This window comes from Nannobrachium achirus (assembly GCF_963921795.1).
Source record: "Nannobrachium achirus genome assembly, chromosome: 17".
Classification (NCBI taxonomy): Eukaryota; Metazoa; Chordata; class Actinopteri; order Myctophiformes; family Myctophidae; genus Nannobrachium; species Nannobrachium achirus.
Window position 1 is genome coordinate 23,254,662 of NC_137824.1, and position 26,682 is coordinate 23,281,343.

The 26,682-nt window shown below is 44.6% G+C and overlaps 1 protein-coding gene across 3 annotated transcripts; it reads left to right on the plus strand.

Annotated features, from left to right (window-relative positions):
• Positions 1-315: 315 nt before the first annotated feature.
• On the plus strand, positions 316-25,491 carry LOC308301483 (protocadherin gamma-C5-like; the record flags this gene model as incomplete). 3 transcript variants are annotated; one of them, XM_080745480.1, is made up of 5 exons in its annotated part: positions 316-2,772; positions 14,201-14,259; positions 17,026-17,079; positions 20,145-20,242; positions 22,739-25,491. In XM_080745480.1, 5 exons carry the CDS (start codon positions 319-321, stop codon positions 23,020-23,022), a joined length of 2,949 nt encoding a protein of 982 aa, XP_080601606.1. In that variant the 3' UTR covers positions 23,023-25,491. The 3 variants fall into 3 exon arrangements, with proteins under 3 accessions (XP_080601606.1, XP_080601605.1, XP_080601604.1); XM_080745479.1 differs by lacking the exon at positions 17,026-17,079 and having other exon boundaries at positions 319-2,772; XM_080745478.1 differs by lacking the exons at positions 316-2,772; positions 17,026-17,079 and adding an exon at positions 5,491-8,154 and having other exon boundaries at positions 22,742-25,491.
• Between the last annotated feature and the right edge of the window lie 1,191 nt (positions 25,492-26,682).

Genomic DNA, 26,682 nt, shown 5'->3' on the forward strand with positions numbered 1-26,682 from the left:
GTTATGGCTTTAAGAGCGCTGATCAGTCTAGCTCTCATTGGATGTTAAAGATGGAGCTTGTGCACCAATAGCATACAGAACTGTACAAAGAGATCTACTCCCTCCCCCATCGCAGCTTCAGCACCATAACACGTATAGTGCTCGGAGATGGAGGATAAAGCAGGTTTAATTTTTACACAATGACATGAAACATTTTAGGCTATGTATCCTATTTTTAGATGCCTACGTTTCTATTGGAATAACCCGTTCTTAATGGAATTCATGTGAAGATCCTGTTTTTATTCGTTATGGGGAAAAAGGCATTGTGACGGTTCAGGGATGACAAAGAGAACTGGATATCGAGACTGGAGATGGCACTGTCTTTGGTGGCAGTATTTCTTTCTCATGTGGAGTACAATAGACGGACAGACTCGCTACAGTATCCCGGAGGAATTAAAACGGGGATCTGTTGTAGGAAATCTTGCCAAAGATCTGGGTTTGGGATCATCAGAGATTTTTGACCGCAAACTGAACGTTGCCTCGGAGGCTGGTAAGCAGTATTTCAGCGTGGACGCGGGGAAGGGTGAGCTTGTGGTGAATGACAGAATAGACAGAGAGGCTTTATGCGGACAAAGCGCAAGCTGCGTTCTGCCTCTGCAAGTTGTCTTAGAGAACCCGCTACAATTACACCGGATTGAAGTAGAAATACGAGATATTAATGACAATTCACCAAGCTTCCTTTCTAAGGATCTTTCTTTGAAAATAGCCGAGTCAAGGGCAGTAGGAACGCGTTTTCCTTTACAGAACGCATTTGATCCCGACGTTGGAGGCAATTCACTCAAAACCTACTCACTTAGCAAAAATGAGTGTTTTTCCCTCAAAATGAAGGAAATTGAAAATGGTAATGCTGTCCCTGAACTTGTTTTAGAGAAGCCTTTGGACAGAGAGAAAAGGGCGGTTCACAACCTATTATTAACAGCATTAGATGGAGGAAACCCAGTGAGATCAGGCACATCACAAATAACAGTTAATGTTCTCGATATGAATGACAACGTCCCGATTTTTGAAAAAACTGTTTACAAAATATCCCTAAGTGAAAACACTTCGAATGGCACCATTGTTATAAAACCAAAAGCAACAGATGCAGACGAAGGTCCAAATGGTGAAATTGAATTCTCATTTGGTTTTCGAACACCAGACATGGTATTAACCATGTTCAGCATTGACCCTTTAACAGGTGAAATTTCTCTTAAGGGGGAATTAGACTATGAAACAACTGCTTCATATGGCATTGATATAACTGCTAAAGATAAAGGAATTCCTGAAATGGAGGGCCACTGTCGTGTACAGATCGATGTAATTGACATGAACGACAATGCCCCTGAAATTGTTCTTACTTCTAAACCAAGCCCCGTGCGCGAGGACGCACCGAGTGGCACGGTAGTTGCATTGCTCAGTTCACGGGATGCTGATTCTGGTGAAAACGGAAAAGTTACCTTGCAGCTGGAGAAGGGCTTTCCTTTTAGTCTGAAACCCTCATTTTCCAATAATTACGCACTGGTTACCAGTGGTATTTTAGACAGAGAGAGTTTCTCACTGTATAATATTAAGATAACAGCCACTGATTCAGGCTCCCCTCCCATGACTAGTAAGAAAACTATACCTGTCAGCATCATTGATGTTAATGACAATCCTCCTGTATTCACTCAGCCCTCATATAATGTGTATTTAAAGGAGAATGGAGTACCAGGCTCAATTCTTTACTCTGTGTCAGCAACTGATCTGGATTTAGGTGAAAATGCAAAGATTTCCTACTCCATTTTAGATTCCAAAGTTCAGGATGTGTCAGTGTCCTCATATGTCTACATAAACTCTGATAATGGCAGCATCTACAGCATGCACTCGTTTGACTATGAGAAACTGAAGGTGTTTCAGATTCAGGTGCAAGCAAAGGACCAGGGCTCTCCATCTCTTAGCTGCAACACCACTGTTAATGTTTTTATCCTGGACCAGAACGACAATGCCCCCACTGTTATTTACCCCTCCTCTGCTGTCCTGGGCTCGCTCTCTCATCAGAGGATGCCTCGCTCTGCTAAAGCAGGCCACCTGGTTACTAAGGTGACGGCCGTGGACGCTGACTCGGGCCATAACGCCTGGATCTCCTATAAGCTGTCAGAGGCCACGGACGCTTCTCTGTTCACTGTCAGTCTTTACACAGGAGAGGTGAGGACTAAACGCGCTGTGTCCGAGCAAGACGACTCCTCTCAGAGACTGATTATAGAGATCAAAGACGACGGACAACCAGTCCAGTCCTCCACGGTTACTGTATCAATCCTGCTCGAGGATGGACTCCATGAGCCAATCTCAGATATCAGACACAAAGTAGCAGAACCAAATAAGAAAAATGGTAGAATAACACTTTATTTGATTCTCTCTCTGGCTGCAGTGTCCGTGCTGTCTGTTTTGACTTTTCTTATTTTAGCTGTTAAGTGCATAAGGAACAGTAGAGGCAACAGTAGTTGCTGCATGAGACGGACTGACTATGATGATTACAAGAACCCCAACAGAAACCTGCAGATTCAGCTGAACTCAGATGGACCTATTAAGTACGTGGAGGTCCTGGGAGGAGACATGTTGTCTCAGAGTCAGTCGTTCAGGTCGTGTCTCTCTCCCATGTCAGAGTACAGTGATTTCACCTTTGTTAAACCCAGCAGCACCACTGACTTTAAGGAGATGATGAACGTTCTAGATGCGTCTTTACCTGACAGCACATGGACCTTTGAGAGCCAACAGGTGAGCACTGAGGCAGGGCAAAATGTTGATGTGATATAATAGGCCATATATAATCATATAAAGTGAAATATATCAGTATCACAACCGTTTTATTGCCAGGTAGAGGTATTAAAGAAATGTCTTCATTTTGTTGTGAAGTGAATCCTCTATATATCTTTTTAAATAACCATTGCTGTTGTGTATTTTACACTAAAAGGGTCTGTCACTCCAGCTCTTTAATTAACAGAACACGTTCTTATAGGTGGGTTGACAATTTCAGCCAATCAAGAGAGAGTACCCATTCATCTGCTTCAATTGTATAGTGTTCCAGTTCCAATGTCTACTCTATTCTCTGTGACGACATTTCAAATTAATTCGTTTATCCTGTATCCTGTGTGAATTCTCTCTCCTGATTGGATATGGTATCCCAACCTTAAAATGCATATGTTCTGTTTAATAAAGAGTTGGAGAGACAGTGAGAGACTATGCTAGGAACAAACGCTCTAGGACTACTATCACGATATTTAACACCCATTTCAACAAAATGGTAAGCAGCAATGTATAAGGTATTACGGTAGGCTACAGAAATTGTGTAGACCCTATATACAAGAAATAAACAATGTGCATTAGGCCTATAGCAAACACACAATATGCAACATACATTGTGCATTGCATATCGCAACAGTAATATAATGTTTACAGAAGCATAAAACAGCACATACTTTTTAGAGGAAGTGATCCTTTTAGGTCAAAACATAAAAATGTTAACATTTTAAAGCAATATACCAATAGTTATCATTGATAAAGTGTTTTGTTTAATAAAGAAAATACATTTTCAGGTTTGACAAAGTTTAAACAGGGAGTACCAATTTATCAGCTTAATTTGTAAAATGTTCCAGTTCCACTTGTGTCTGCTCATCTCTTTGTGTCATCACTTCCAATCCAATGTCACTTGTTTAATCTGTATCCTGACTGAGTTCTCTATCCTGATTGGACACAGTTGGTATCCTGACCTGAGAATGGATTTTCTGTTTAGTAAACAACTGGAGAAAGAGAAACACTCTAGTGTCTAGTCTATAGCAATGAGTACTACTAATATAGAGCTATATTTAACACTTATTTTAACCAAATAAAATTACTTACCATACCATTTATTTAAATCCTATTTTGCACCACATTTCATTGGCACTACCTTTTATAATTATTATTATTTTGTGATTTATTTATTTTATTTTTTTAAGATTTGTTTTGGGGCTTTTATGGCTTTATTGATAAGACAGTAGACTGACAGGAAATGAGGGTCGTCGGGAACTGGACTCGAACTTGTGACACGCTGTCATGCATCAGAGCCTCAGCCTATGTGGTATGTGCCTAGACCGCAAGGCCAGTAGGCGCCCCCATTGGTACTACTTGTGATGACAAATATGTCAATGGCTTAACAATATGTTTTCGTGCTGATAGCACAGCCTGAGCCTACATGTTATTTGCTCTAAGGTGCAACTTCAGGATTTAGTTGAGTTTTAAGTTTAGTTTGTATTACAGAACTATCAAATCATTCTAGGACAACATAATTCTAAAATGTCACATTAGGGCTAGAATTATTAGCTAGAGAGCATTTCAAATGGTTTCAAATGGTTCACAAAACATGTAGGCCTATTGTTATGTATTTTTATTTCATTAGCCTAATCCTGTAAATATATATTTAGTATACTGAACTCGATATCAGTGTCTTCATATTTTCTGTAACATGCTTTTAAATATATTACATTTATTTTCTTCTTTAATCAATGTATTTTCAGGAAAGAGTATTTACTATTTTAATTCAGAGACACATCCGTTCAGTTCAGTTCTTTCCTTGACTACATTTTTCTTTAAAAAGTGTGTGTGTGTGTGTGTGTGTGTGTGTGTGTGTGTGTGTGTGTGTGTGTGTGTGTGTGTGTGTGTGTGTGTGTGTGTGTGGGGGGGGGGGGGGGGGGGGGTGCTCTCTTACAAAGGCTGTTTCTTGAGGCCTAAAAAGCAACATAATCCTGACCTCTGCCTTTTATCTTACATTTTACCAAAAAGCAGAGTGTAAATGCATATGAGGGAGTGCTCAAGTCTTGTATCCAATAGCCAATTAGAATAACTAAATGCTTAATCTTTGCCCAGATGTGCAGTTTCCATAAACTACAGGGTCAGGACAGGAGGGGAAAATTAGCTTTGAAAGCATGCCCCCTTGTGGCCATATGTCACATTTGGATCAGTAGTGTTTTGTACTTTTCGTTCATGCCATTGAAAGCAACAGGTTTCTGCATTTCCACACGTAATTAGTTATAATTTACCGTTTTTAATGTGCATCTTGCTGTAGTTTGTATCATATGAAAGCTACAGTTTGTTGCCTTCTCTTTCCAGAAAACATTGAAAAAATAAAAAATCCGCCATCATTCCGTTTCGTTTGCCCTGGATAGCGCGTTAACTAAACTTTTAAACTCCAATCAACATGGTATAAACCGAATATATTTAACTCTCGCTGGTTTAAATTGTGACTGTTCCTCTGAAAAGTTTTCTCTCGACTCACACTCACTGTGGTGTGGCTGTGAGTGTGAGACAAAGCTCTGTGAGCGGAGCTGGTTAGTCTGCCTTCCAATGAGAAGCGTTCCTCTCCTGGTCCCCCTCTCTCTCTCCGCCCATGAGGGGAGTGAGGCAGAGGAGGGAGCGAGCGGAGTTTCGGGGGAGGCTGGCTGGCTAGTCAAAGTTTTTAGGCTACTCTTTTTTTTCCCCGAGAGAAACGGGCCGACATGATCACCTCTAATATTTCGATCGCTATGTTTCGAAAACGGAAAACCTTACCGACGGCCTCATAGCGTCGTTTGAAACCAACTATGGACGAGTTACGGTGAACGAGGAACTTTTACGCGTCCCCGTCCCCTGCTCTGCTGGACCCGCAGCACAATGGAATCCAGACAGAGGAGGAAGCGCTCCGGAGGAGGATGGTGCGCGCTGAGGCTTTGCCTTTCCCTGGCTTACCTCTCGTGCGCGTCCGCCCAGCTCAGCTACTCCGTGGCGGAGGAGCTTAGCCGGGGTTCCGTCGTCGGGAACATCGCTAATGATCTGGGTCTGACGGCCCAAGGGATCCGACAGAGGAAGTTGCGGGTGGTCTCGGAGGACAACGCGCAGTATTTCGAGGTAAACCAGGCCACGGGCGATTTGGTCATCAGTCAGAAAATTGACCGGGAGCAAATATGCGAAGTAAGTTCAACCTGCTCGTTACATCTTCAAATTATACTTGAGAACCCTTTACATATAGATCGCGTCGTGGTGGACATTATCGATGTGAATGACAACGCGCCGCGGTTTTCCACCAAGAACATTTCCTTGGAAATATCAGAAGCGGCCGCGCCGGGTACCCGGTTCCGTTTGGAGAGCGCTCACGATCCAGATGTGGGTACCAATTCTTTACGCACTTACCACTTGGCTCCAAACGACTGCTTTGTTTTGAATGTGGAAACGAAAAGTGACGGCAGTAAGTTTCCCGAACTAGTGGTTGAGAAGCCTCTGGACAGGGAAACGCAGGCCTCGTTTCGCCTGTTGCTCACTGCCGTGGATGGGGGGCAGCCCGAGAAATCTGGCTCAACCCTTCTCGTCATTAAGATTCTGGACGTGAATGACAATGCGCCCGTCTTTGACGAGCCAATAAAGAAAGTCAGCCTGTTGGAGAATGTAGCACCAGGCACTTTAGTGACGAAACTGAACGCAACCGACGCGGACTCAGGTCACAATGGAGAGATATCGTTCATGTTTTATAAGCACACGCCGGAACGCGTCCTCAAGCTGTTTAGCCTGGATTCTAAAAACGGGGAGATCCGTGTTAACGGCGATGTGGATTACGAGACGTCCAGTGGGTACCACATCACGGTACAGGCGAGGGATGGCGGCTCGCCTGCCATGGAGGGCTCCTGTAACGTCGTAGTGGAGATCACTGACGTCAACGACAACACGCCAGAGGTGACGCTGACGTCACTGACCAGTCCCATCAGAGAGGACTCAGCGCCAGAGACTGTGATAGCACTCATCAGTGCAAAGGACCTGGACTCAGGCAAAAATGGTGAGGTGACATTAAAGGTCCAAGACGGGCTGCCATTCAAACTCAACTCGGCCTTCGGCGGACACTACAGCCTCATCACCGATGGAAACCTAGACCGTGAAAGCATCCCAGAGTACACAGTGGTCATAATGGCTACTGATGCTGGGTCCCCTCCGCTGTCATCACGGACCACCTTTGTAGTGAAGCTGTCTGATGTAAATGACAATGCCCCCACCTTTTCCCAGCCTTCCTACTCGGTAGACATTCCAGAAAGCAATGCGCCCAGCACCCCCATCGCCATGGTTTCAGCCACAGATCCAGACCTTGGGGACAACGCTCGTGTCTCCTATTCCATCCTGCCCAGCATGGTCCAGGGCTCGCCCATCTCCTCCTATGTCTACATCAACCCAGACAGTGGCCACATCTACAGCATGCGCTCATTGGATCATGAACAGCTTAATGTCTTCCGTATTGAGGTGCAGGCACGGGACGCCGGCGTGCCCCCGAGAACAGCAAACGTCACGGTGCACGTGTTCATCGTGGACCTGAATGACAATGCACCGGCACTTGTTCACCCCTCCTACCCTAAAGACACTGGGCTACAGCTCACAGTCCCCCTGTCTGCTGGCTCAGGGCACCTCATTAACAAGCTGGTGGCGGTGGACCCCGACAGTGGCCACAATGCCTGGTTGTTTTACTCCATTGCACCCGGGCCCAACGCGGGCCTGTTCCGAATCGGCGCCCACACAGGTGAGCTCCGCACAGCCCGCAAACTGGCCGAGGAGGAGGGGGGCTCGGCCTATGACATCGTCGTCATCATCCAGGACAACGGTGAGCCTCCTCTTTCCACCACCGTGGCCATCACGGTAACCGTGGAGGAGAAGGGTGCCGCCAACCCGGCCCCCGCTGGTCCCCGCCACACGCCGTTCTCCCGCCGCACCGGGATGGCGGATATCACCCTTTATCTCATCATCTCATTGGCCTGCGTCTCGGCCGTGTCCTTCATCACATTTGTGGTTCTCATGATACGCTGCCTGCGACACCGCAGCACGGACCTGGGCGGGTCTGATTGCTGCTGCTGCTATGACCGCCACCGGCCCAGCCGCTACCACCAGAGGCCCAGCAAGGACCTGCACCTGCAGCTCAACTCTGACGGGCCCATCCGCTATATGGAGGTGGTGGGTGGCTCGCAGGACCCGCACACACGCACCTACAGGCCCTGTTACTCCACCCTCTCCAGCCGTAGTGACTTTGTGTTTGTCAAGCAGCCCATGCTGAGTCAAAACAGCACACTCAACATGACACTCAGTAGGAAGCACCTTATGAACTCAATCAATGAGGTGAGAGCTGAAGATGAACATCTAAAATGTTCAGATTTGGGGTGAGGGAGATCATGCATGTCAGTTGTGTTGTTCTTTCATGTCGTGACCTATTTATAGAAGGAATAGGTAAGTGGTAACAGTCCTGGTGCCTTTTAAACATACTGACACGAGACTACTGACCTAGATTATTTTAAGTCACGTGCCTCTCCAGTAAACACTCTCTTGTTTTAGCAGAAGAATCCCTTTCTGCTCACAGTGAAGATGCTCTTAGAGTGTATAGTGCCCCGATGGCCAGCGTGGGCAGCAAGTGCGGAGCGGTTTAATATTTTATCCTACCCAAGGCTAGGAAATGCAGTTACTATATTTGGACTGGACTGAGCCAGCAGGGAGGCACTGTTTCTAGAATAAGAAAGTAGAATGAGAGAGGGAGAGATAGATGGTGCTGTAAAGAGAAGGAAAAGGGAGAGAGACAAAGTGCCTCTGACAGATGGAGAGGAGGAGAGAGACGACAGATGAAAATAGATCCTATAGAGCAGGACTAATGGAATGGCTTGGGGACAGGCAAACAGGATGACAGAAGGAGAGTGGGGGAGGTAGGAAGACATGGGTAAGGAAGTGAGGACGGGGTGTTAGGGAGAGGAAAGGGGGGGAGGAAAGAGGGTGACTGAGGGGGGTTTTAAGAGAAAGAAAAGTCAGAGCATAAAGCAGTAGCTGAAAAACAGGAATTCCAAGGGTCATTGACTGACCCCTCTACTTCCTGTTGTCCTCTGAACTCCATCTGATTGGTTCCAGGCTCTCTGAATCGCATGGCAGAGACTGACCTGACCCTGAGTGTTTATGTGTGCACATATTTTGTTCATACTGATGTCTCATCCCAAAACACTCAAGATTAAAACATTTATTTTTAGGTATGGGGGTTGTGCTGTCATCGGTCAAATATCGGTGCTGTCAGAGGTAGAGACCTTTGTATGATCAGAACCATAACTTTTCAGGAAACAAAGTAGGGCATTCATTTACAAAAAAAAGTTTAAATATGGAGATACAATTTCTGCCTGACAGCAACATTATATACACTTTATACAGTATAACATGCAGAAGACTCTTTTATTCATTCCTTACAGTAGATGATCTATAAGGGCTGTAAAATGGCTGACAGAACTCTCACTATGATTATTCATATGAAGAGATTCATATGGTGCAGGCTCGCATTAGAATTTTGATGAATGCTTTTATACTTTTAAGGAATTATTCCTTTATAAAGTAAGTGAAGCCAGACAATCAGAAGTGAGATTGAGTTTTGGTCACCCTAAAGCCTAGAATGCACAGTTGCTAGTGAGCGAAGCCCATCATTGTCCATGTGGTTTTTCAGAGATTACTGTGTTTGTCCCTCAGATGAAGCACAGTGTTTATCCCTGCGTGTGTTTATCCTATCCGGTTCTCCTCCCTCTCTCTCGTGAGTTTGTGTAGCATCATGACCCTATTCTCTCTCTCTCTCTCTCTCTCTCACTCCTGAATTGGGTTGTCCCTGAGGTCGGTAGGGTACCATCTGTCTCCCTGCTCCAATGACACGTGTGCAACGAGGACACCGGGGGAGGGAGGGAGGTTGAGGCATATACTCATAGATGGATACTGCGTAGAAAGAGAGAAAGAGAGCACGGCTTAAAGCACGTGTGACACAATGACAGACGGCGCAGACTGTAATGGACTAAAGCTTGAGAAGCTGCCATCGCTGTAGATGTGCTTGGGTCCTTGGGAGAGAGTGTGAGTATGTGTGTGTACAAAGCATCAGGCGCTCAGAACCACCAGCAGTGTGTAATCTTAGCAGGGCCTTAAGGCCCCCGAGTGTCCTATTGTCAGTCACTCTACTTACCCCCTATTCATTTGGAGTGTGCAATTCTGGCCGCTAATGTATGGCCCCTTTCTACCATGCGCAAGTGTGTCGCAAGGGTAGCGTTCCCATCATAAAGACAGTCTTGTGGATCACAGAACATGCTGTGTAATTGTGATGTCATGAGCTAGAGTTCAGCTCACAACGTAGGTGGCCTGCTGTCCCGTCACTCCCAATGTAAAAGCATAAATGCTTCATAATCTTGATATCCCCATGGCCGTTGGATTATAGCGTGGCCTAGATTGAGCTATTTTACGCAAGTCTGTCAGCGTGGCAGTATCAGCCATTGCGCCTAGTTTAAGTCGGTGCTGTATCTTTTCTTTCTTTTTTATTCTTCATGGATGATAAGAGTGCTGTGTGTCACATGCTGGCCCACATGGCTCAGTGAATCTGTCCCCAAGTATTTATATTTCGGTTGAATCATAAGATGTTTTGCTTGTATGCATGAGGGAGCAAAGTGAACATCTTACAGTATATCTCAAGCACTGTTTGTTGCATTGATCTAATCTAAACTAGAGCCCTGGCCCTGTTATTGTCAACAATATGAGGGTCCTGGCATTAGGAGGAGCATTGCAATATCTGGTTATATTTTGTGTCATCAATGGTGAATTCTTAAAGGACGTTTGCTTTGGAAACAGATAGCTGGGAGCCTGGGAAACAACGTGTGTGTGTGTGTGTGTGTGTGTGTGTGTGTGTGTGTGTGTGTGTGTGTGCGTGTGTGTGTGTGTGTGTGTGTGAGAGCACACACTGAAGGTTATTGGAAAAACAGAACAGAAATGACTTCCTCTTTTCAGACAGAGCACCAGGTGCAGTCTAGCCACAGTTCTGTCAATGCTGAAAGAATGTGCATGCATGTACTTGTATTACTATACTTGTGAGGGCCAAATGCCCCTAGTATAGTCGACAAATAGACGTGGTTGGTTGGTGTGTGTGTGTGCGTGCGTGCGTGTGTGTGTGTGTGAAAATTACTCTTTGACACAAAGTAGATATAATAGAACGCCAGATGGAGTCCAACCTTGCAAGTGTCTGTACTCTGTATGCTGTCTGTGTGTGAGAAAAATCACAATCTCTATTAATAGCATACAAAGGGTTAACCTTTGAACCAGATGTTCTAGTTCCACACATCCAGGCAGAATGGAGGCCAGATGCGCCTGGGCAGTGATTAGCAGGGCTTATTTCCCCCGATGAATCCGGATCTCGCGCCACACACTGATTATCCCCCCTGCCATCAGCTCGACGACACACAACCCTCACCATCCTACCTGGAGTGATAGCTGTCATGTCACAGTAGCTGAGGAACGCAATCAGGCTGTAATTCACCTGGGGATCTCCTAAAGCTCCTCCGTTCAACCGCGGGGTGTAATTGAAGCTAGCTGTGTTTAAAGCTCCCAGGCCGCTAAGTACTGCAAGTCTACAAGCCTATTGGAGGAGGCCTCAGACCTGCAGAACCATAATCCGCTCTGCCCTCATCGCACAGTGAGCTCTGCACTGACCAAGGCTGTCTGACCTACTCTCCTTTAAGCAGGAATAACATCTTCAGAAGTGCTGTATTCATGTTATCTTTAGTAAGTGCTGGGTCCACACACAAGGCTTTAAAGTTGTCTGGGCTCAATAGAGCAAGTCCAGTTAGTCAGATATTGCATACACGTTTTTAGTTTCTTCTTTTTTGTGTGTGTGCCCTCTCCAGACAGTTAACTAAGCCAGTGTTTCTCAAACGTTCAAATTTCAAGGTCTCCCCTTAACTCTGACAGTGTACAAATGTAGCGAAATGAACCCTTTGGTGTTCATTTGGTTCCATGTCTGTACACTGTCAGAGTTACAGACTTGTATGGGTCAATTTAGACCCCCATGACTCCCATTTTGGTTAGTCACTGATCAGCAGTTGTAGTTAGCAGAGCAACTAGCATAGGGTGTCCCCTTACTCCTTGTGATGTGTGGACAACAGAAAGGTTTACTTACTTTCACTGTTGGCCCAACACCCCAAATATAGAAAATCATAGCCTATCATCTTAGCCTATCATGAACATCATGTCTATTTCTCGTTCCCACATGCCTGCGGTTGGATTTGACCTTGGACATTGTGCTTGTGGGGGATTGAGGAGGGGGGTTAGGGATGTGTCCGTGTGTGTGGAGAGCGCGTCACACAGCTGGAATGCTGGGCCTCTCATCTCTGTTCTACTCACTGCTCTTTTCCTCTCTTGCTTCTTTCACTTAATGCCAAAACTCACAGACAGACCCGCACATGCCTGCCCACTCACATCTTGTGTATATCAGCCGGAGTGAGAAAGTCTGCAGTCGAAAATGCTTCTGATTCACCCACATCTTTTTGCTTCACTCAGCCACACATCTCCTTTGTGGTGTCCTAATAATAGCTTGGGAGTGTGTTGAGATTATTTCGTCAGGACTTAGTCCCCAAACAAAGTTTGTTTTCAGTTAATCCTATAATCTGATTGATTAGGATTTGCATATACAGATGAATTGTTTCGGACGCCTTAGATTAAAAAAAACACCCTGAGGGAATAGTGGTGAAACTTAACTCCTCAGACTGTCATTTTTACTCAACACTACATGAGTTATAGGTTGTCATAATGGGAGCTATTGTAATGGGATAGCAGTGAGTGCGTTCTTGCTCTACCACCTCTCTCTGTCTTTTTTTTTCTTTCGGTCTCTGCCTCTATCTCTCTGTCTGTCTCTCTCTCTCTCTCTCTCTCTCTCTCTCTCTCTCTCTCTCTCTCTCTCTCTCTCTCTCCATCATTCCCCGGGGTGGAACAGCTCTTTTAATAATGCAACACATCGTCCTGCTGGCCTCTCTCCAGGGGGCTCTTGTGTCGATTAGGTGGCACAGACTGGAGCACAGCCAAGGGTCTATTCACCGCATCACTGCACAACTAGAGAGAGAGGGAAAAAAAGGACAGAGGGGAGAAAGATGGGAGAGACGGGTTGAGAAGGGCGGGGAAGTTAAAGATGGATGGGAAAGGGATGGGCTGGAAGACATGAATAGAGAGAAGCTGGAAGGTATGGAGATGGGAGGATAGAAACCCCTATCGCTGCTTAACTCATTAAAGGGGGGCCTGTCACCTAAAGGGTTATTGTCACTTTAAGAATCATCTTAAAAAACAAGTTAATATTTTTATGATGTCATTGTGGGGATGCGCAAGTATAAGCCAATCAAATGAATTGTCTGTATAGCCTGACTGTATGACTACTTACTGTACTGGTCAGCTGTTGTTGGGCAGATTACACTGAGACTGTTTCAGACTGTTTCAGGATCCACACGGGAGAGAGACCACATGAACTACTGTATCATACTATTATAATTTCGGGGCTGACAGCGGGCCTTTAACTTTCCTCCTCTTTATCTCTTTGAGTTTTTGATATTGACACAACAAACAGCTTTATATTTGTGAGGACCCGAGGACACATGAGGGTCCGCTTTTACACTCTCAGTGAAAAGTACAGATTTTACTGTGTACTAACAATCAGGCCTTTATGAGAGCACGGTGGATTACACAGACACTCAATTAGCAGTGCTGTGGAAGGCTGTCTCTCACTGAACAAGGCCTGTCAGTGTCTGAGGAGTCCATGGGTTCTACATCATGACCATGGGAAGCTTATCGATTTCACTAGCATATCTGTTCTCATCCATGTCTGTGTTCGTCTCTTTGATGAACCAGTAGTAGTAGTGTGTGAGAAAGAAATCCATTTCTCTGTGTGTGTGTGTGTGTGTGTGTGTGTGTGTGTGTGTGTGTGTGTGTGTGTGTGTGTGTGTGTGTGTGTGTGTGTGTGTGTGTGTGTGTGTGTGTGTGTGTGTGTGTGTGTGTGAGAGAGAGATCAGGGTAGCCTCCATATAACAAGTGAAGTGACATTTCATGCCCAATGGCATGGACAAAATCTAAATGGAATCACAGAGCTGGCAGGCATACTGTTATTATGTAAACCTTTGTTTAGCCTCCCTGGCAGTAAACACACACACACACACACACACACACACACACACACACACACACACACACACACACACACACACACACACACACACACACACACACACACACACAGATATCATGCCATTTCCACACTAATCCATCAACCACCAAATACAACCTGAGGAACTGGAGGGTCACTGATGCAGTGAAACGTTCATTTCATGTTGTGTTGTTCTGCTCTCCTCAACAGCAAAAACCTCCCAACAATGACTGGCGCTTCAATCAGGGACAGAGACCTGGACCAAGTGGGTGAGTAGAATCACATCATCTCTGCCTGCCTGTCTGTGTGTGTGTGTGTGTGTGTGTGTGTGTGTGTGTGTGTGTGTGTGTGTGTGTGTGTGTGTGTGTGTGTGTGTGTGTGTGTGTGTGTGTGTGTGTGTGTGTGTGTGTGTGTGTGTGTGTGTCTGTCTGTCTCTCTGTGTGTCTCCCTCTGCGTCAGTTCTGAGCAGTGGTGGAAAGTAACTAAGTACATTTACTTAAGTACTATACTTAAAGGGGCACTCCACCACTTTTCAACCTATCTTCATATAACAGTTCCTCACTAATGTTCATGATAAAATATCACAATTTTGTTCTACTCAGTTTGGGTCTCATAGGAGAGTTGTGGGTGGGTCAAATCCTTCTACCGGTGACATCATCAATGGGAAATGCAAGCTAATAGAAACTGCAGGCTTTCTATTCCTGAAAAAGTTGCAATGTTAAAGTGAAAGCCATTGTTCTCGTGAAAATTTTATTTAATTTTCTTTTGTCAAACGATGATGTCACCGGTAGAAGGATTTGACAGCTCTCCTATGAGACCCAGACTGAATAGAAAAAAATTGTGCTATTTTATTATGAACATTAGTGAGGACCTATTATATGAAGACAGGTTGAAAAGTGGTGAACATTTTGAGATATTTGTACTTGATATTTCCAATACTTTTACTTCTAATCCACGACACCTCAGATCTAAATATTGTACTTTTACTCCACTACACTTATTTGAAAACTTTAGTCACTAGTTACTTTGCAGATATTAAATTACAATATTACTAGTAAGATGCCTCAGGGCGACAAGCATATGGCCAGTGATGTATATCAGACCAGTTACCCATATATGGAGACCCCTGGTACCCATATATGGAGATCCATCCATGTGCTGTGTATGGAGATATGCTGCGAGAGCCCGAACATGCTTACTCAGTTATTCGTTATGCGAAAGTCATATGACGTCTATGACATCTGACATCATACATACAATCCCTTTTATGCCCATACATGGAGATCCCTGTCTGTAGAACCAGCCACACAGACATGGGCTGTTTTGGTCATCTGTCTTGGCCATATATGGATTCTGTTTGTGTGATATGTGGCCTCCATATATGGGCATTTCCATATGAAGTCCAGTTAGATATGGGATTCATATTGATGACATCAGGGATCTCCATATATGGGCATAAAATGATTCTGTTACTATGGTTCTCCTAACATCACAATGATCTCAGAGAATTTTATACCTTGACTAACTGAAAATAGCCAATCTACAAGATCACAACGCGTCGCGATGTGACACGTTGTGAGCTTGTAGACTTGGCTATGTCCAATCATTTTTTACTTTCGGTACTTCAGGTAAATTTTAATGCCAATACTTTCGTACTTTTGAATTCAGGACTGTAACAGAGTATTTCTATATTGCAATATTGATACTTTTACTTAAGTAAAAAATATGAGTAGGCTACTTTTTCCACCACTGGTCCTGAGTACCTTTCCCTGCCAGCTTAATGGTGGTGAGAGGTTTTAAATAAGAGGGGAAGAGATGAGGAGGCATAGCCTACTGTAGAAGGAGGAGGGAGGGGGTGTGATGGGAGCGAGTGCTCTATAGCCATGAGAACAAACAGGTCCAGATTGTACACAACCGATGGTTACATCAGCTCCCTTACTCTCTGACAGGGCAGCAAACATCACAATTCAATTCAAAAGGACACTGAATCTGATTTGTTAATGACATTCCCAGATATAGTCAGAATAATATGGTTTGGAACGATCTAGGAATGTTTGAATTTCAATTTGAAATGTGGTTGTAGTGAATCAACGATTCTTGATATTCGCTTATGAGCAAGCCTCTCAGCTGCTTGTTTTCCAGGCTGTTCTATAAAATGGCTGCTGCAGCTCCCCCTCCCCCTCTCCCCTTTTCTGCGCTCTCTGAGTCTGTGTGCCATCACTCAGTACTGCTGATGAGAGAAGGGGACCAGAGCGAGTGTGGGGGATGGGAGAGTGTAACTCAGTCTCTCTATCCCTTGCTTCTCTCTGGTTTATTTCCTCCCATCTGAGTAATTGCATCGATCGGGTACATGGGATTTATAGTTTTGACATCGGGGCCATATGGAACTAACCACATTTCTCGAATTTCAGTCACTTGTGTACATGTACGTGCGTGTGTGTGAATGTATGTGTGAGCGTGTGTGTGTGTGCGTGTGTGTGTGTGCGCGCGCGTGTGTGCATGCGTAAGCATGTTCTAGCAGTTGTGCCCATTTCGATGGCAACCGTATTGTTGAGGCCACACTGGTGTTCATGCCGTAACAGTTTCCACAACAGTGATTGCACAACACATTCCATGAGTCAAGCCTCTCTGAAACCTGCCATCTGTGATGGGGGGAGCTGTGCCTGTGCTCCTCGCTCTTCAAGCCAGGCAGGCAAACGGGTAGATGCATCCACACATAGACCGTGCACACATACACACGCAGACATCTAACTTGGAACAAAACCACAAATGGCTGACATTTTGTAATACCACTGAGGTTATGGATACGTTGGATGTACTCCAGTTGAGTGGGGGGGGGGTCACACAGAAAGAAAACAAACTTTCCGCATCTGTAATGTTGAGATTGATGAGACAGACTCAACATATTTTCCACTGAAAACTAGAACACTATAGTGTCTGCGTTTGCCTTTTCCTTTAGACTGTTTTCAGCACGTTGAAGACGGGGCTTAATGCGAAACTGTTTCAGCCTGTATAACCCATTTACGTGTTTTTAGCCCCTACATGCCTTACGCCACACACATACGATGGACGCCGAAGCAGGGGACAAGGTATCGACAATAGCAGTAGAGATTGTGGTCACTTTCTGCCTTCTGCCCTTCATGATTTGATCAAGCTCCAGCTTCATTAAGTCACTCCTCTCTTCCTCTGTGACGCTGTGGGTTTGATCAAAGATCTGCTGACGAAGGCAGAGAGTAGCCACGGTTTCCCGTAGCTAGTGCACTGAAGTTGAATGATGTGTTGTGCATAGATGTACATTTAGCTTTAGCTTGTTTTAGTCCCAGTGAATCCTCTGCAGGGTTGTTGTTGTTTGATTGATGTGCATATTAGGCCGCAATGCTCGCTGTGGCATAGAAAGATTGTGATCCATTTTAGTTTGCGTATTGTGTTTGCAGGCTGTGTTTGCATTTTTGTACACTTGTACGTGTGTGTGTGCTGCTGTACATGTAGTCATTAGTCTCAGAGCTCTTGTTTCCTCTTGTCTAGAGGACCAGCTTACCGTATACTGTTGCCTTTGTTGTATGTCTGTCTCAAGTGACGCTTGGAGCCAGACATGACCACATGTGGCTTATTTACATGTGATTTTATCAGCTGTAAACCAGACTGCCAGGAGAGAGAAAAGAGACAATGGAGATGGCTGTCTTTGTGATTGATTCCGTCAGCTGCTTGTTAGAAGTTGGAAGTATGTGATCTACTGACACTCCCAAGATAAACTCCAGTCAATATGCATCGCAGATAGTCATCTGCTAGTGCACTGTGTGGTTCATATAGCAGGGTTAAATTTACTGTCTAGGAGGTTCATTCTGAAATGACAGCAAGAGGTTTCCTTACAGGTCTAGTTTCATGCATAGTTGCAACTGAAGGAGATAATGTCTCTGGCCGAGTGGAATCACCCCTCTGGGCCACAATTCCCAAGCTCACCCACGGGAAGTGATAACCCTGACCACAGGAAGTGCTCAATGTGGCCACGGGATGAGATAAGTGCAGTGTGACGCTAATTAGGGACAAATGAAGCATCCTCTCTTATCTTCAGCGGGGGCGAACAGACACAAAATGGCTGCCCTGGCTTCGCCGACAGTGCTGTAGCCTGGTCTGTTCCTCATTGGCTGCCTGGCACTGGACCCGCGGGTTCCTCCACTTCACAGTCTCTTTCAGGCACTTGGTGAAATCTATTTAGACGTTTGGCAGTCTTGCGAAAGACTGTCTCTGTTTATGCTTAAGAATTTCCTTTCTGCTCTTTCCTTTGTTGTTTCCCTCGCTTTCTGTCTGTGATTTGTCTTGTCCAGATACAGTAACACAGTGGTTCCCAAACCTTTTAGCTCAAGACCCAAAAGAGAAATTTGCCTGGGACCCATACTAGTGAAAACAGCAGATCTACAAGCTCACAACTTTGTGAGCTTGTAGATCATAAATAAGAACTACTTCTTATTTTTTTTGTCTAATTTATGGAATTTCTTATTTTATTTTTAATTGAAATGACTTTACATCTTTACAATCTTTAAAATTTCTTTATTATTCATGAAAATCTCATTTTTGGGGGGAATATCTTTTTGAAAATGTATTGAAATAATAATCAAAAACAAAATGTAGGAAACAAAAATGAAGGGACCCATAAAAATGTGTCCGCGACCCACAAATGGGTCCCGACCCAGTGCTTGGGAACCAGTGCAGTAACATGTCCAGAGACCAAAGGAAGAAGCGTCACACACACACACACAATCCACTTCCACATAGTACACTCCTGCTCTCCTTGAGTTTTACTGCAGCTTGTATGAAGTCAGGAAGCAGGACATGGGACCCTATGTCCTTTTAACCCCCGGTGTGCTGTTGAGTTTCCGTTCTAGAGCTTGGAGTTGGGACAGCCATTTTGCTCATAACCTCCCGGTGCTAGTAATGGCCCATCAATATTGGCTCCCCGGAGAGCTACTGAAATGGCTAAATCACCACAGCATGCGACGTGCACTCTAGTTAAGCAATTTAGGTGACTGAAACAGTCGTTAGGCGTTTCGGGGTCAAAGAGGTCTGTTTTCTCTGTAAATCAGCTCCAGTGCCGGCATCCATAGTGGTTCTCCAGGTGTCCTTAGACTGTCAGTGAGTTATGAGTTGCTTATTTACAGGTGACATTTCAAAGCCAAGCAGCTTATCCACTCTAAGAGAGTGTTGTAGCCCTAATGGGGGAATAAAATACTTTATTTTCATGGGCTATCAAAAGTACCCCAAATTCCAAAGGTTGGGGGTTCTGCATTATTAGCCAGACTACGCTGGAAACAGGAAAGGTGGTGGTGGGGGCAGTGTGACCTAGATGTGTGTTAGTTTTAGGGCGTGTTGGTGTGTTTTAACATAGGGGAATGAATGGAAGGAGGTGAACTTAATAGAGTGCAGGTCTGCTTCTTGCTTTGTTCCCCCCACATGCAAATTGCAGACTTTAAACAAACAAGCTTTGAAGATTTTTGCCCCAGATGGAAATGTTCAGTTCAGTTCAGTGTGTGTGTGTGTGTGTGTGTGTGTGTGTGTGTGTGTGTGTGTGTGCGTGTGCGTGCGCGAAGACAGCTGTTCCTTGTTAATGTAATACCATTAAACATTTAATCAGATTTAGTACATGGTGTAGTAGTGTAGTATGTAGCAGGACTGAGAATAAGGATGTGTGTGTGTGTGTGTGTGTGTGTGTGTGTGTGTGTGTGTGTGTGTGTGTGTGTGTGTGTGTGTGTGTGTGTGTGTGTGTGTGTGTGTGTGTGTGTACTATGTACGCCCGCGAGTGCGTGCGTGCGTGCATGTGCGTGTGTTGCACTTACGGTACTAGTGAACTACCATGCAGTATGTCTGCTGTGACGGGCCCCAACAATTATTGTTAATTGGAGTTTCGGAGCGCAGTTTGTTTGTTTTGAGTGACACAGGTTTTTCTGTATGTTTTACATCCAGTTTGTTTCTCTGGTTGAGGTCCCCGCAGGCTGTGTGTCGCCATCAGCTGCTTCGCTTTACATCCCAGACCACCAACTGTCAGTGAAACACACACAAAGGCTCTGTTGAGGGAACTTCAAAGATGGCTGCAGGTTATTGACGTTTCTTCTTCTTTTTCTTCTCCTTCCTCCTCCTCCTTCCCTCCCATTGGCTCCAGGGCGACCGGCGGACCCGAGGTTGCCATGGGAACTGGCCCCTGGCCCCAGCCTCCGACCGAAGCTGAGCAGCTCCAGGCTCTGATGGCCGCAGCCAACGGTGAGTAACATACCTCCTCACCCGTTCACCATTCATTAGTGTGGTTTGCCCTAACAGGGAAACCATACTATTCATGGGTTGCATTTGTAGTCCTACACCAGCCATGTTGAGGACCAACATAGGTGTTCTGATTGGCGAAGAACATTAGTTCTGCGCCAATCAGACACATTTAAACACCCGTCTTGGTCCTCAACCTGGCCGTTTAGGACTACAAATGCCACCCATGAATAGTACCATTCCGACTTTCTTCCATCTTTCCAGATATTGCTGCACTACTCCTCCCACAGTTTTGGTAGCACGCACTTGCGCCATATGTCAAATCGACCGGCTTCATCGGTGCTTGAATTTTGCTACGAGATATGTTATATAGTTTAATTTATATAAATTATTTTGTGAATCCATTTTCTCCATTGACTTGAATGGGAAAAGGCTAAAATTACACTTTTCCCAAATATGGAGATGACTGACATCATAGATGTCTGACGTCATAGACCACATGACAGTATGTCCATATATGGGCATTCCAAGTTATGGGCTTAATATTGATGACATCAGGGATCTCCATATATGGGCATAAAAGGGACAAGTACTGAATGCATTTCCCAGAATTGCAACTGTCTAGTTTTGAACTCTTCATAATGTTCCCCTCCCTTCATGAACCCATTCATCAGTATATATCCCAACAACTAACACACCCCATCACCCCCCAAAGAGGTGCAGGGGAGGAGGAAGAGGATGCAGGGTTGGGCTGTTTGTTACTGTTTGGTTGGAGGGCATCTTGACAGACTCGCTTATTGAGAAAGCCCTCTCTGTCACACCTATGTTTCCATGGCTCATTGTGTGACAGCTACACACACACACACACACACACACACACACACACACACACACACACACACACACACACACACACACACACACACACACACACACACACACACACACACACACACACACACACACACACACACACACAGAGAGAGAGATAGCTGGCTGTTGTGCTAGATAATATTTAACCACAGGACGGTTCAGCCGCTATGCCTAGCAACCCCCATTAGCCCGCATAATGGATATTACGTTCATTGTGTTTAATGCAATAACATTACGGAGGTTGGTGTTTTCACCGTACACAGGAACCCCATGCACAGTGTTTAATGGTAAGCAGAGGGCAATGGGTGAACGGCAGTAACAATCCACATCATATGAATACCTGACTACACTTCAGACTGCAAAGTGTGTCAATCTACACAGTTCCCATCCCCCCCTTTTGTTGTTTTTTCCTTTGCTGCAGTTACTACATACACAGACACACACACACACACACACACACACACACACATACACCGTGAGTCATTTTGGGCTGTCACTATGGAGTGCCTCATAATCATTCCGGCTTGGAAAAGTACACATCGAATTGGCCTTGAGAGTAAATCTCCACAACATGCGTGCACATGCGCACGCATGCACACAAAGAGATGAATGAGGAAGAGACTCAAAGAGATTTATTGCCACACAGGCTCAAGTAATTGTTTCCATTGTTATTACAACCACTGACACTCACATCCCTGCTCCTCACCCTGTTGCCTCCCCCCTCCACACGCACGCACACACTCCTACCTTGCTGGACACTGCAGATGCGATGTGTAGTTTTCCATCTGGGTGAACAGAGAGACGGAGACAGAATGCTCTGTGTGGAGCATGGAGATAGCCTATTATGTCAACACAGTGCTAGACAGAGAGAACAGTCTGTACTGATGCAGAAGAACCGCTCTACCCTGAAGGTTAGACTTCCACTGTAGCTTATCGCCCAATGGTTCATTTGTACTTCGCCATACAACTGTGTCACTTGCACACACAAACAAATAGGAAAATACTGCGTGTTTTTCATTTGAAAATAAATCGATTTCTGCGAGGGCCAATTAGCAAGGCATGGCCTGTCGGTGTCACCAAGCAGAAACGGCATTTAAAAATAGTAACACATTTAGCCATGGCTTTCTGCTCTTTGCAGTGCAGTGCATCTTACGTGATTTGTTTTTAAATCACGTGTTTATATAGCTTGGGAGCAGCAAGGGGAATGGGGGGAGGGAGCGATTGTGTCTGTGGCTCTGCATTGCAGGGGCTGGGGGAGAGTTATGAGCCGAGCAGTGACGTCATCCACACAGTCAGAGCACACATAAGACAAAAATGCTCACAGAGGAGCATGCCACTTAACATCGGTCTTTCACGCTTTCTAATGACCATAGAGTCTAGTTTTATTAGAGCAATGGTGAATGTTGACACAGATTTCCTTTGATTGCATGTGTAGATGCTTTGAGTCAAACTAACCCCTTCTCCTACTGCAGTCATCATCAGCCCCCCCTCCCACACCACCTACCCACCCCTTTCTATTGCACAGACGATAAATCCTGACGAATCTTGTGGTTTAATGTGGTCCACTTCTCTCTTCTTCCTCCCCTTCTCGTTCCCTCCCCCCCACTCTCTCCCTCTTCCTCCTAGAAGTGAGCGAGGCGACGGGCACTCTGGGACCGGGCACCATGGGCCTGAGCACGCGCTACAGCCCCCAGTTCACCCTGCAGCACGTGCCCGACTACCGCCAGAACGTCTACATCCCCGGCAGCACGGCCACCCTGACGTCCAACCCCCAGCAGCAGCAGGCCGCCGCCCAGCAGGCCACCCAGCAGGCGCTGCCCCCGCCACAGGCCACGGCCCAGCCTGAGCCCCCCAAGGCCGCGCAGACCCCCGCTTCCAAGAAGAAGTCCACCAAGAAGGAGAAGAAGTAGAGAGGGGACGGACGTAAGGGGAAGCGGTGGAATGAATATACCTGGCCCCAATCCTGATAAAGAGATTCAATCCTGCACACAACCCCCTCAGTATCTTAACTGCTCTGCAAGCCGCGGTCTGAAGGTTGATGGCAAATCATGTCTGACCACATGGACGATGGTGTTGGTGGGTCTTGGAAGGACCTGAATGTGCTGATGGCTTATTGTTGAAATCTATTGCAAACCCGTGTTCTGCTCGACGTCTAGTATTGCTCATGTATATGTTGTTGGTAAGCAAGATAGTTTGGGGGCTGTGGGGGGTTGTTGTATTTTTTTGGCAAAAAAAAACCTAATGATAATCGAAATGAACTTGGATTTATTCAAAGAGATTCAATGTAAGGAACCTTGCTGGGATAACAAGGCCATTCTCAGTGATGTATTCAGAGATGAACAGTATAATGTGTTTCATGTTGGATTTACCGCACCCTTTCCCTGAGGTGGAAAGTCTACTATTGTAAAGTATGCTATATTGCCATTAGATTCCTAAATAGAGTCAGCCTTGTAAGATATTAAACCATAGCTTCTATGGATATAAGGCTGCCATTTCAAAGGTAACACACTCTTCTGCATGCTCATTTAGGTTCAAACCACATATATTTTAGAGTTGCAAACTATGCATTGCTAAAGCATGGAGGAGGACGCCGTAAACCTTAAATCCTTCCTCTCGACGCAGGTCAACACAATGCACACGTAACATTTATCTGACACAAATCAAAAAGATGACTTTTGTAATCATAGTTAAAGGGTAAGATTTTTATCTTGTGATTTTTATGACCTGAGCATGCACCCTCAGAGAAGGCTTGCCGAGGGCAAGGTGACGTGACATTGTACTCCGATGGTCACGGCCCGCACTGTTTGTGCAGACAGCATAGCAGACTCTGGCCACCACTTGTAAAACACCCAGATGGGTACATGCAGAGGTCCTGCTGGTTTGTGCCCCTCTCCCCTCGCCTTCTCCCCAGCCAGCTTGTAAGTCTTCCCCTCACTCACGCTAACTACCCTACTATTGAGAGCCAAACATTGAGAAATGCACTGTTCGTATTATGAAAATGAGATGACAGTAGGGGTAGTGATAACTTCGGTCTTGAGGGGAAAAAACATGTAGACATGGTAAACTTAAGTGCTTAGGCGTTTCTTGTCACTTTGTAGGCCGCTAGGGCCTCGACTTGAGTATTCACCCCGCTATCCTGAAGTGCTGATATTTGACATGAGACAATAATCATACTTTCTTTTTATTTCTTTTTCTTTTTGAGGATAATGACTCGATAGTATAGAGAAGTTTATATGAGATATGAAGTCTTTCCTTTGCCGTCCGTCTGTCTGTCTGTCAGGCTACTGGCTGGACACCACTGCATGAAGAGGCAGCTTGCAGGCTGGGTCGGGGAGTGGAGAAAGTGGGGTGAAGGATATATAATCTGGGGTGGCACAAATATGTTGAAAGGGGGGTGGTAAGCGACCTTGGCTCTACCCACTGAATGTACAGAGGCACCACTGTTGACCCACTCACCCCCGCTAAACATCCTATAATGCACTGACCCAGGTAGAGGTCAACAGAACCAAGCACATCTGTCCCTGTTGGAGAGGAGATACCACTTCAGAATCAGATATGGGGGGGCTAGTTTCCAGCCCTCCATTGAAACCCACTCTTTAAAATGCTGAACCTCAGATTGTCTCCCAGTCACTCCACCGCTCTACTCCCTGGTCCCATGAAGGCTCTTCCCTGCTGTAAATAAACACACAAGTCCTGTCGATGGTATGAGCCAGTTGTTTGTATAGTAGGGACCACGTCCATCATTTTCAAAATAAGAGTCCCCTTCCACAGGACGTGGCTTACTACTGGAATGTGTTGCATTTGTTTTTCAAGAAAACGTAAGAAAACCACAGTAAAAAGGAAAAAAAAATATTAATAAAAACCTGAGATGTTCTTCATCAGTTTGTGTTGCAATGTAGTAACTAAGCACCATGGAAGCCAACTAACTCTTGTGTAAATAAATTAAATAAAGATGACAATAACTTTAGACGATAAGTGACACACGTAGACTAGTTAACTTGTGATATGTGTTGCTCATATTTTTGTGTTCATTTTCTCTCGCTCCCTTCTATCTATTTTATCACCCTGTTAAAAAAAATGAAATGGACAAAAAAAAACTATTGGAAATGTTTCTAATTTTCTGTAACCTCTTTGTTATTTTGCTGTGATTTTATCTTGTGCATTTGTGAAAGAATGCCTCTCTTTCTCTGTTTCTGTCCATATGAACAAATGATTATAAATATTATATATGTGTGTTTGTCCGTCTGCTGCTGAATTAATCCTATTCTATCCTGCTGTATTATCTTTCTTATGAATCGCTTAGCCCCCACGCTATATCCCCTTGTGTTACTCTTATTTTTATGCTAATATTTATATTGCTGTTTTATTTTCTCTTGAACACTGACATTTCAAATAAAAAGGTTATGAAATCATAATAAAAATGTCTATGTGGAGTTTGTCTTTTAGCTATAGTTAACTGTTGACAATTGGGTCATTTCACTTTGGTACTTAAAGTATATTTACTTGAGTATATTTTGATGCCAATACTTTTGTATTTTTACTCAAGTAAATGTTTTGATTCGAATACGTCTGTCCTTTTACGAGTAAATTTGAGACTTTTGCTTAATTGTAACTATTTCCACATTGTGATATAGTATTATGAGTAAAACATGTGAATAATACTTACTATATCACTGCCCCTTAAATCACAAACATGGGAGCGTTTTCATGAATGTTTTCTGGACATTTATTTTTAATTTTTTTTAAGTAAATTCAAATTGAAAATCTAATTATCTACTAAGATCCCCAGACCCACCAGCAGCCCAAATGGACCCTTACAGGTCTGTAAACCTGAGAGTGTTCAAAATGGAACTAAATGGACACTTACAGATCTGTAACTCTGATCCCAGAGATGATAATGATAATTAATTGTATTTGTATAGTGCTTTCAAATCCAAGTTCCCAAGTGATTTACAGAGCAGGGTAACAAACAACAGACAACAAAGCCAAAAATGTTGTTTGTCAATCAAATAACAACATTAGGTTGAGAACAATCAATGAACGGTCAAGAAAAATATCGATGATATCAAATGATGTGCATGTGCATACAGTGTCTGATTGATTGAACAAGTAGGTTAGGTTTGCAGGTGTTAAGCCAGGCCTCAACACAATACTGAGATACGGATATAGATGTTAGAAATAGGGACGTAGATGTTATTTTCTGATTCCGAGATTATAGTGGATGCATGGCGAACAGACCCAGCTCATTGTGTCTTACACAATAACACACACACCGCTATAAATAGCCCATGGCACGTCACCAACCAAAACAAAGGGAACCGGCCTTGACTCACTGGTGCAGAGGAGTGTGATTGGAAGCAGCTATATACTGAATGGTGGAGATGTGACTGCAGATCAGGATTTAGTTCAGTTTTTTTAGTTTGTCTTTCTCTTCTTGATTGAATTTTCCTCTGAATGAAATATAAATACTCATTATTCCACATACAAGTGTTGTGTCATGTCATATTACCAAAGATAAAGCCAGGAAGTCCACAAATATCTGAAAAGGCTCACTAACAGAAGGATGTTGA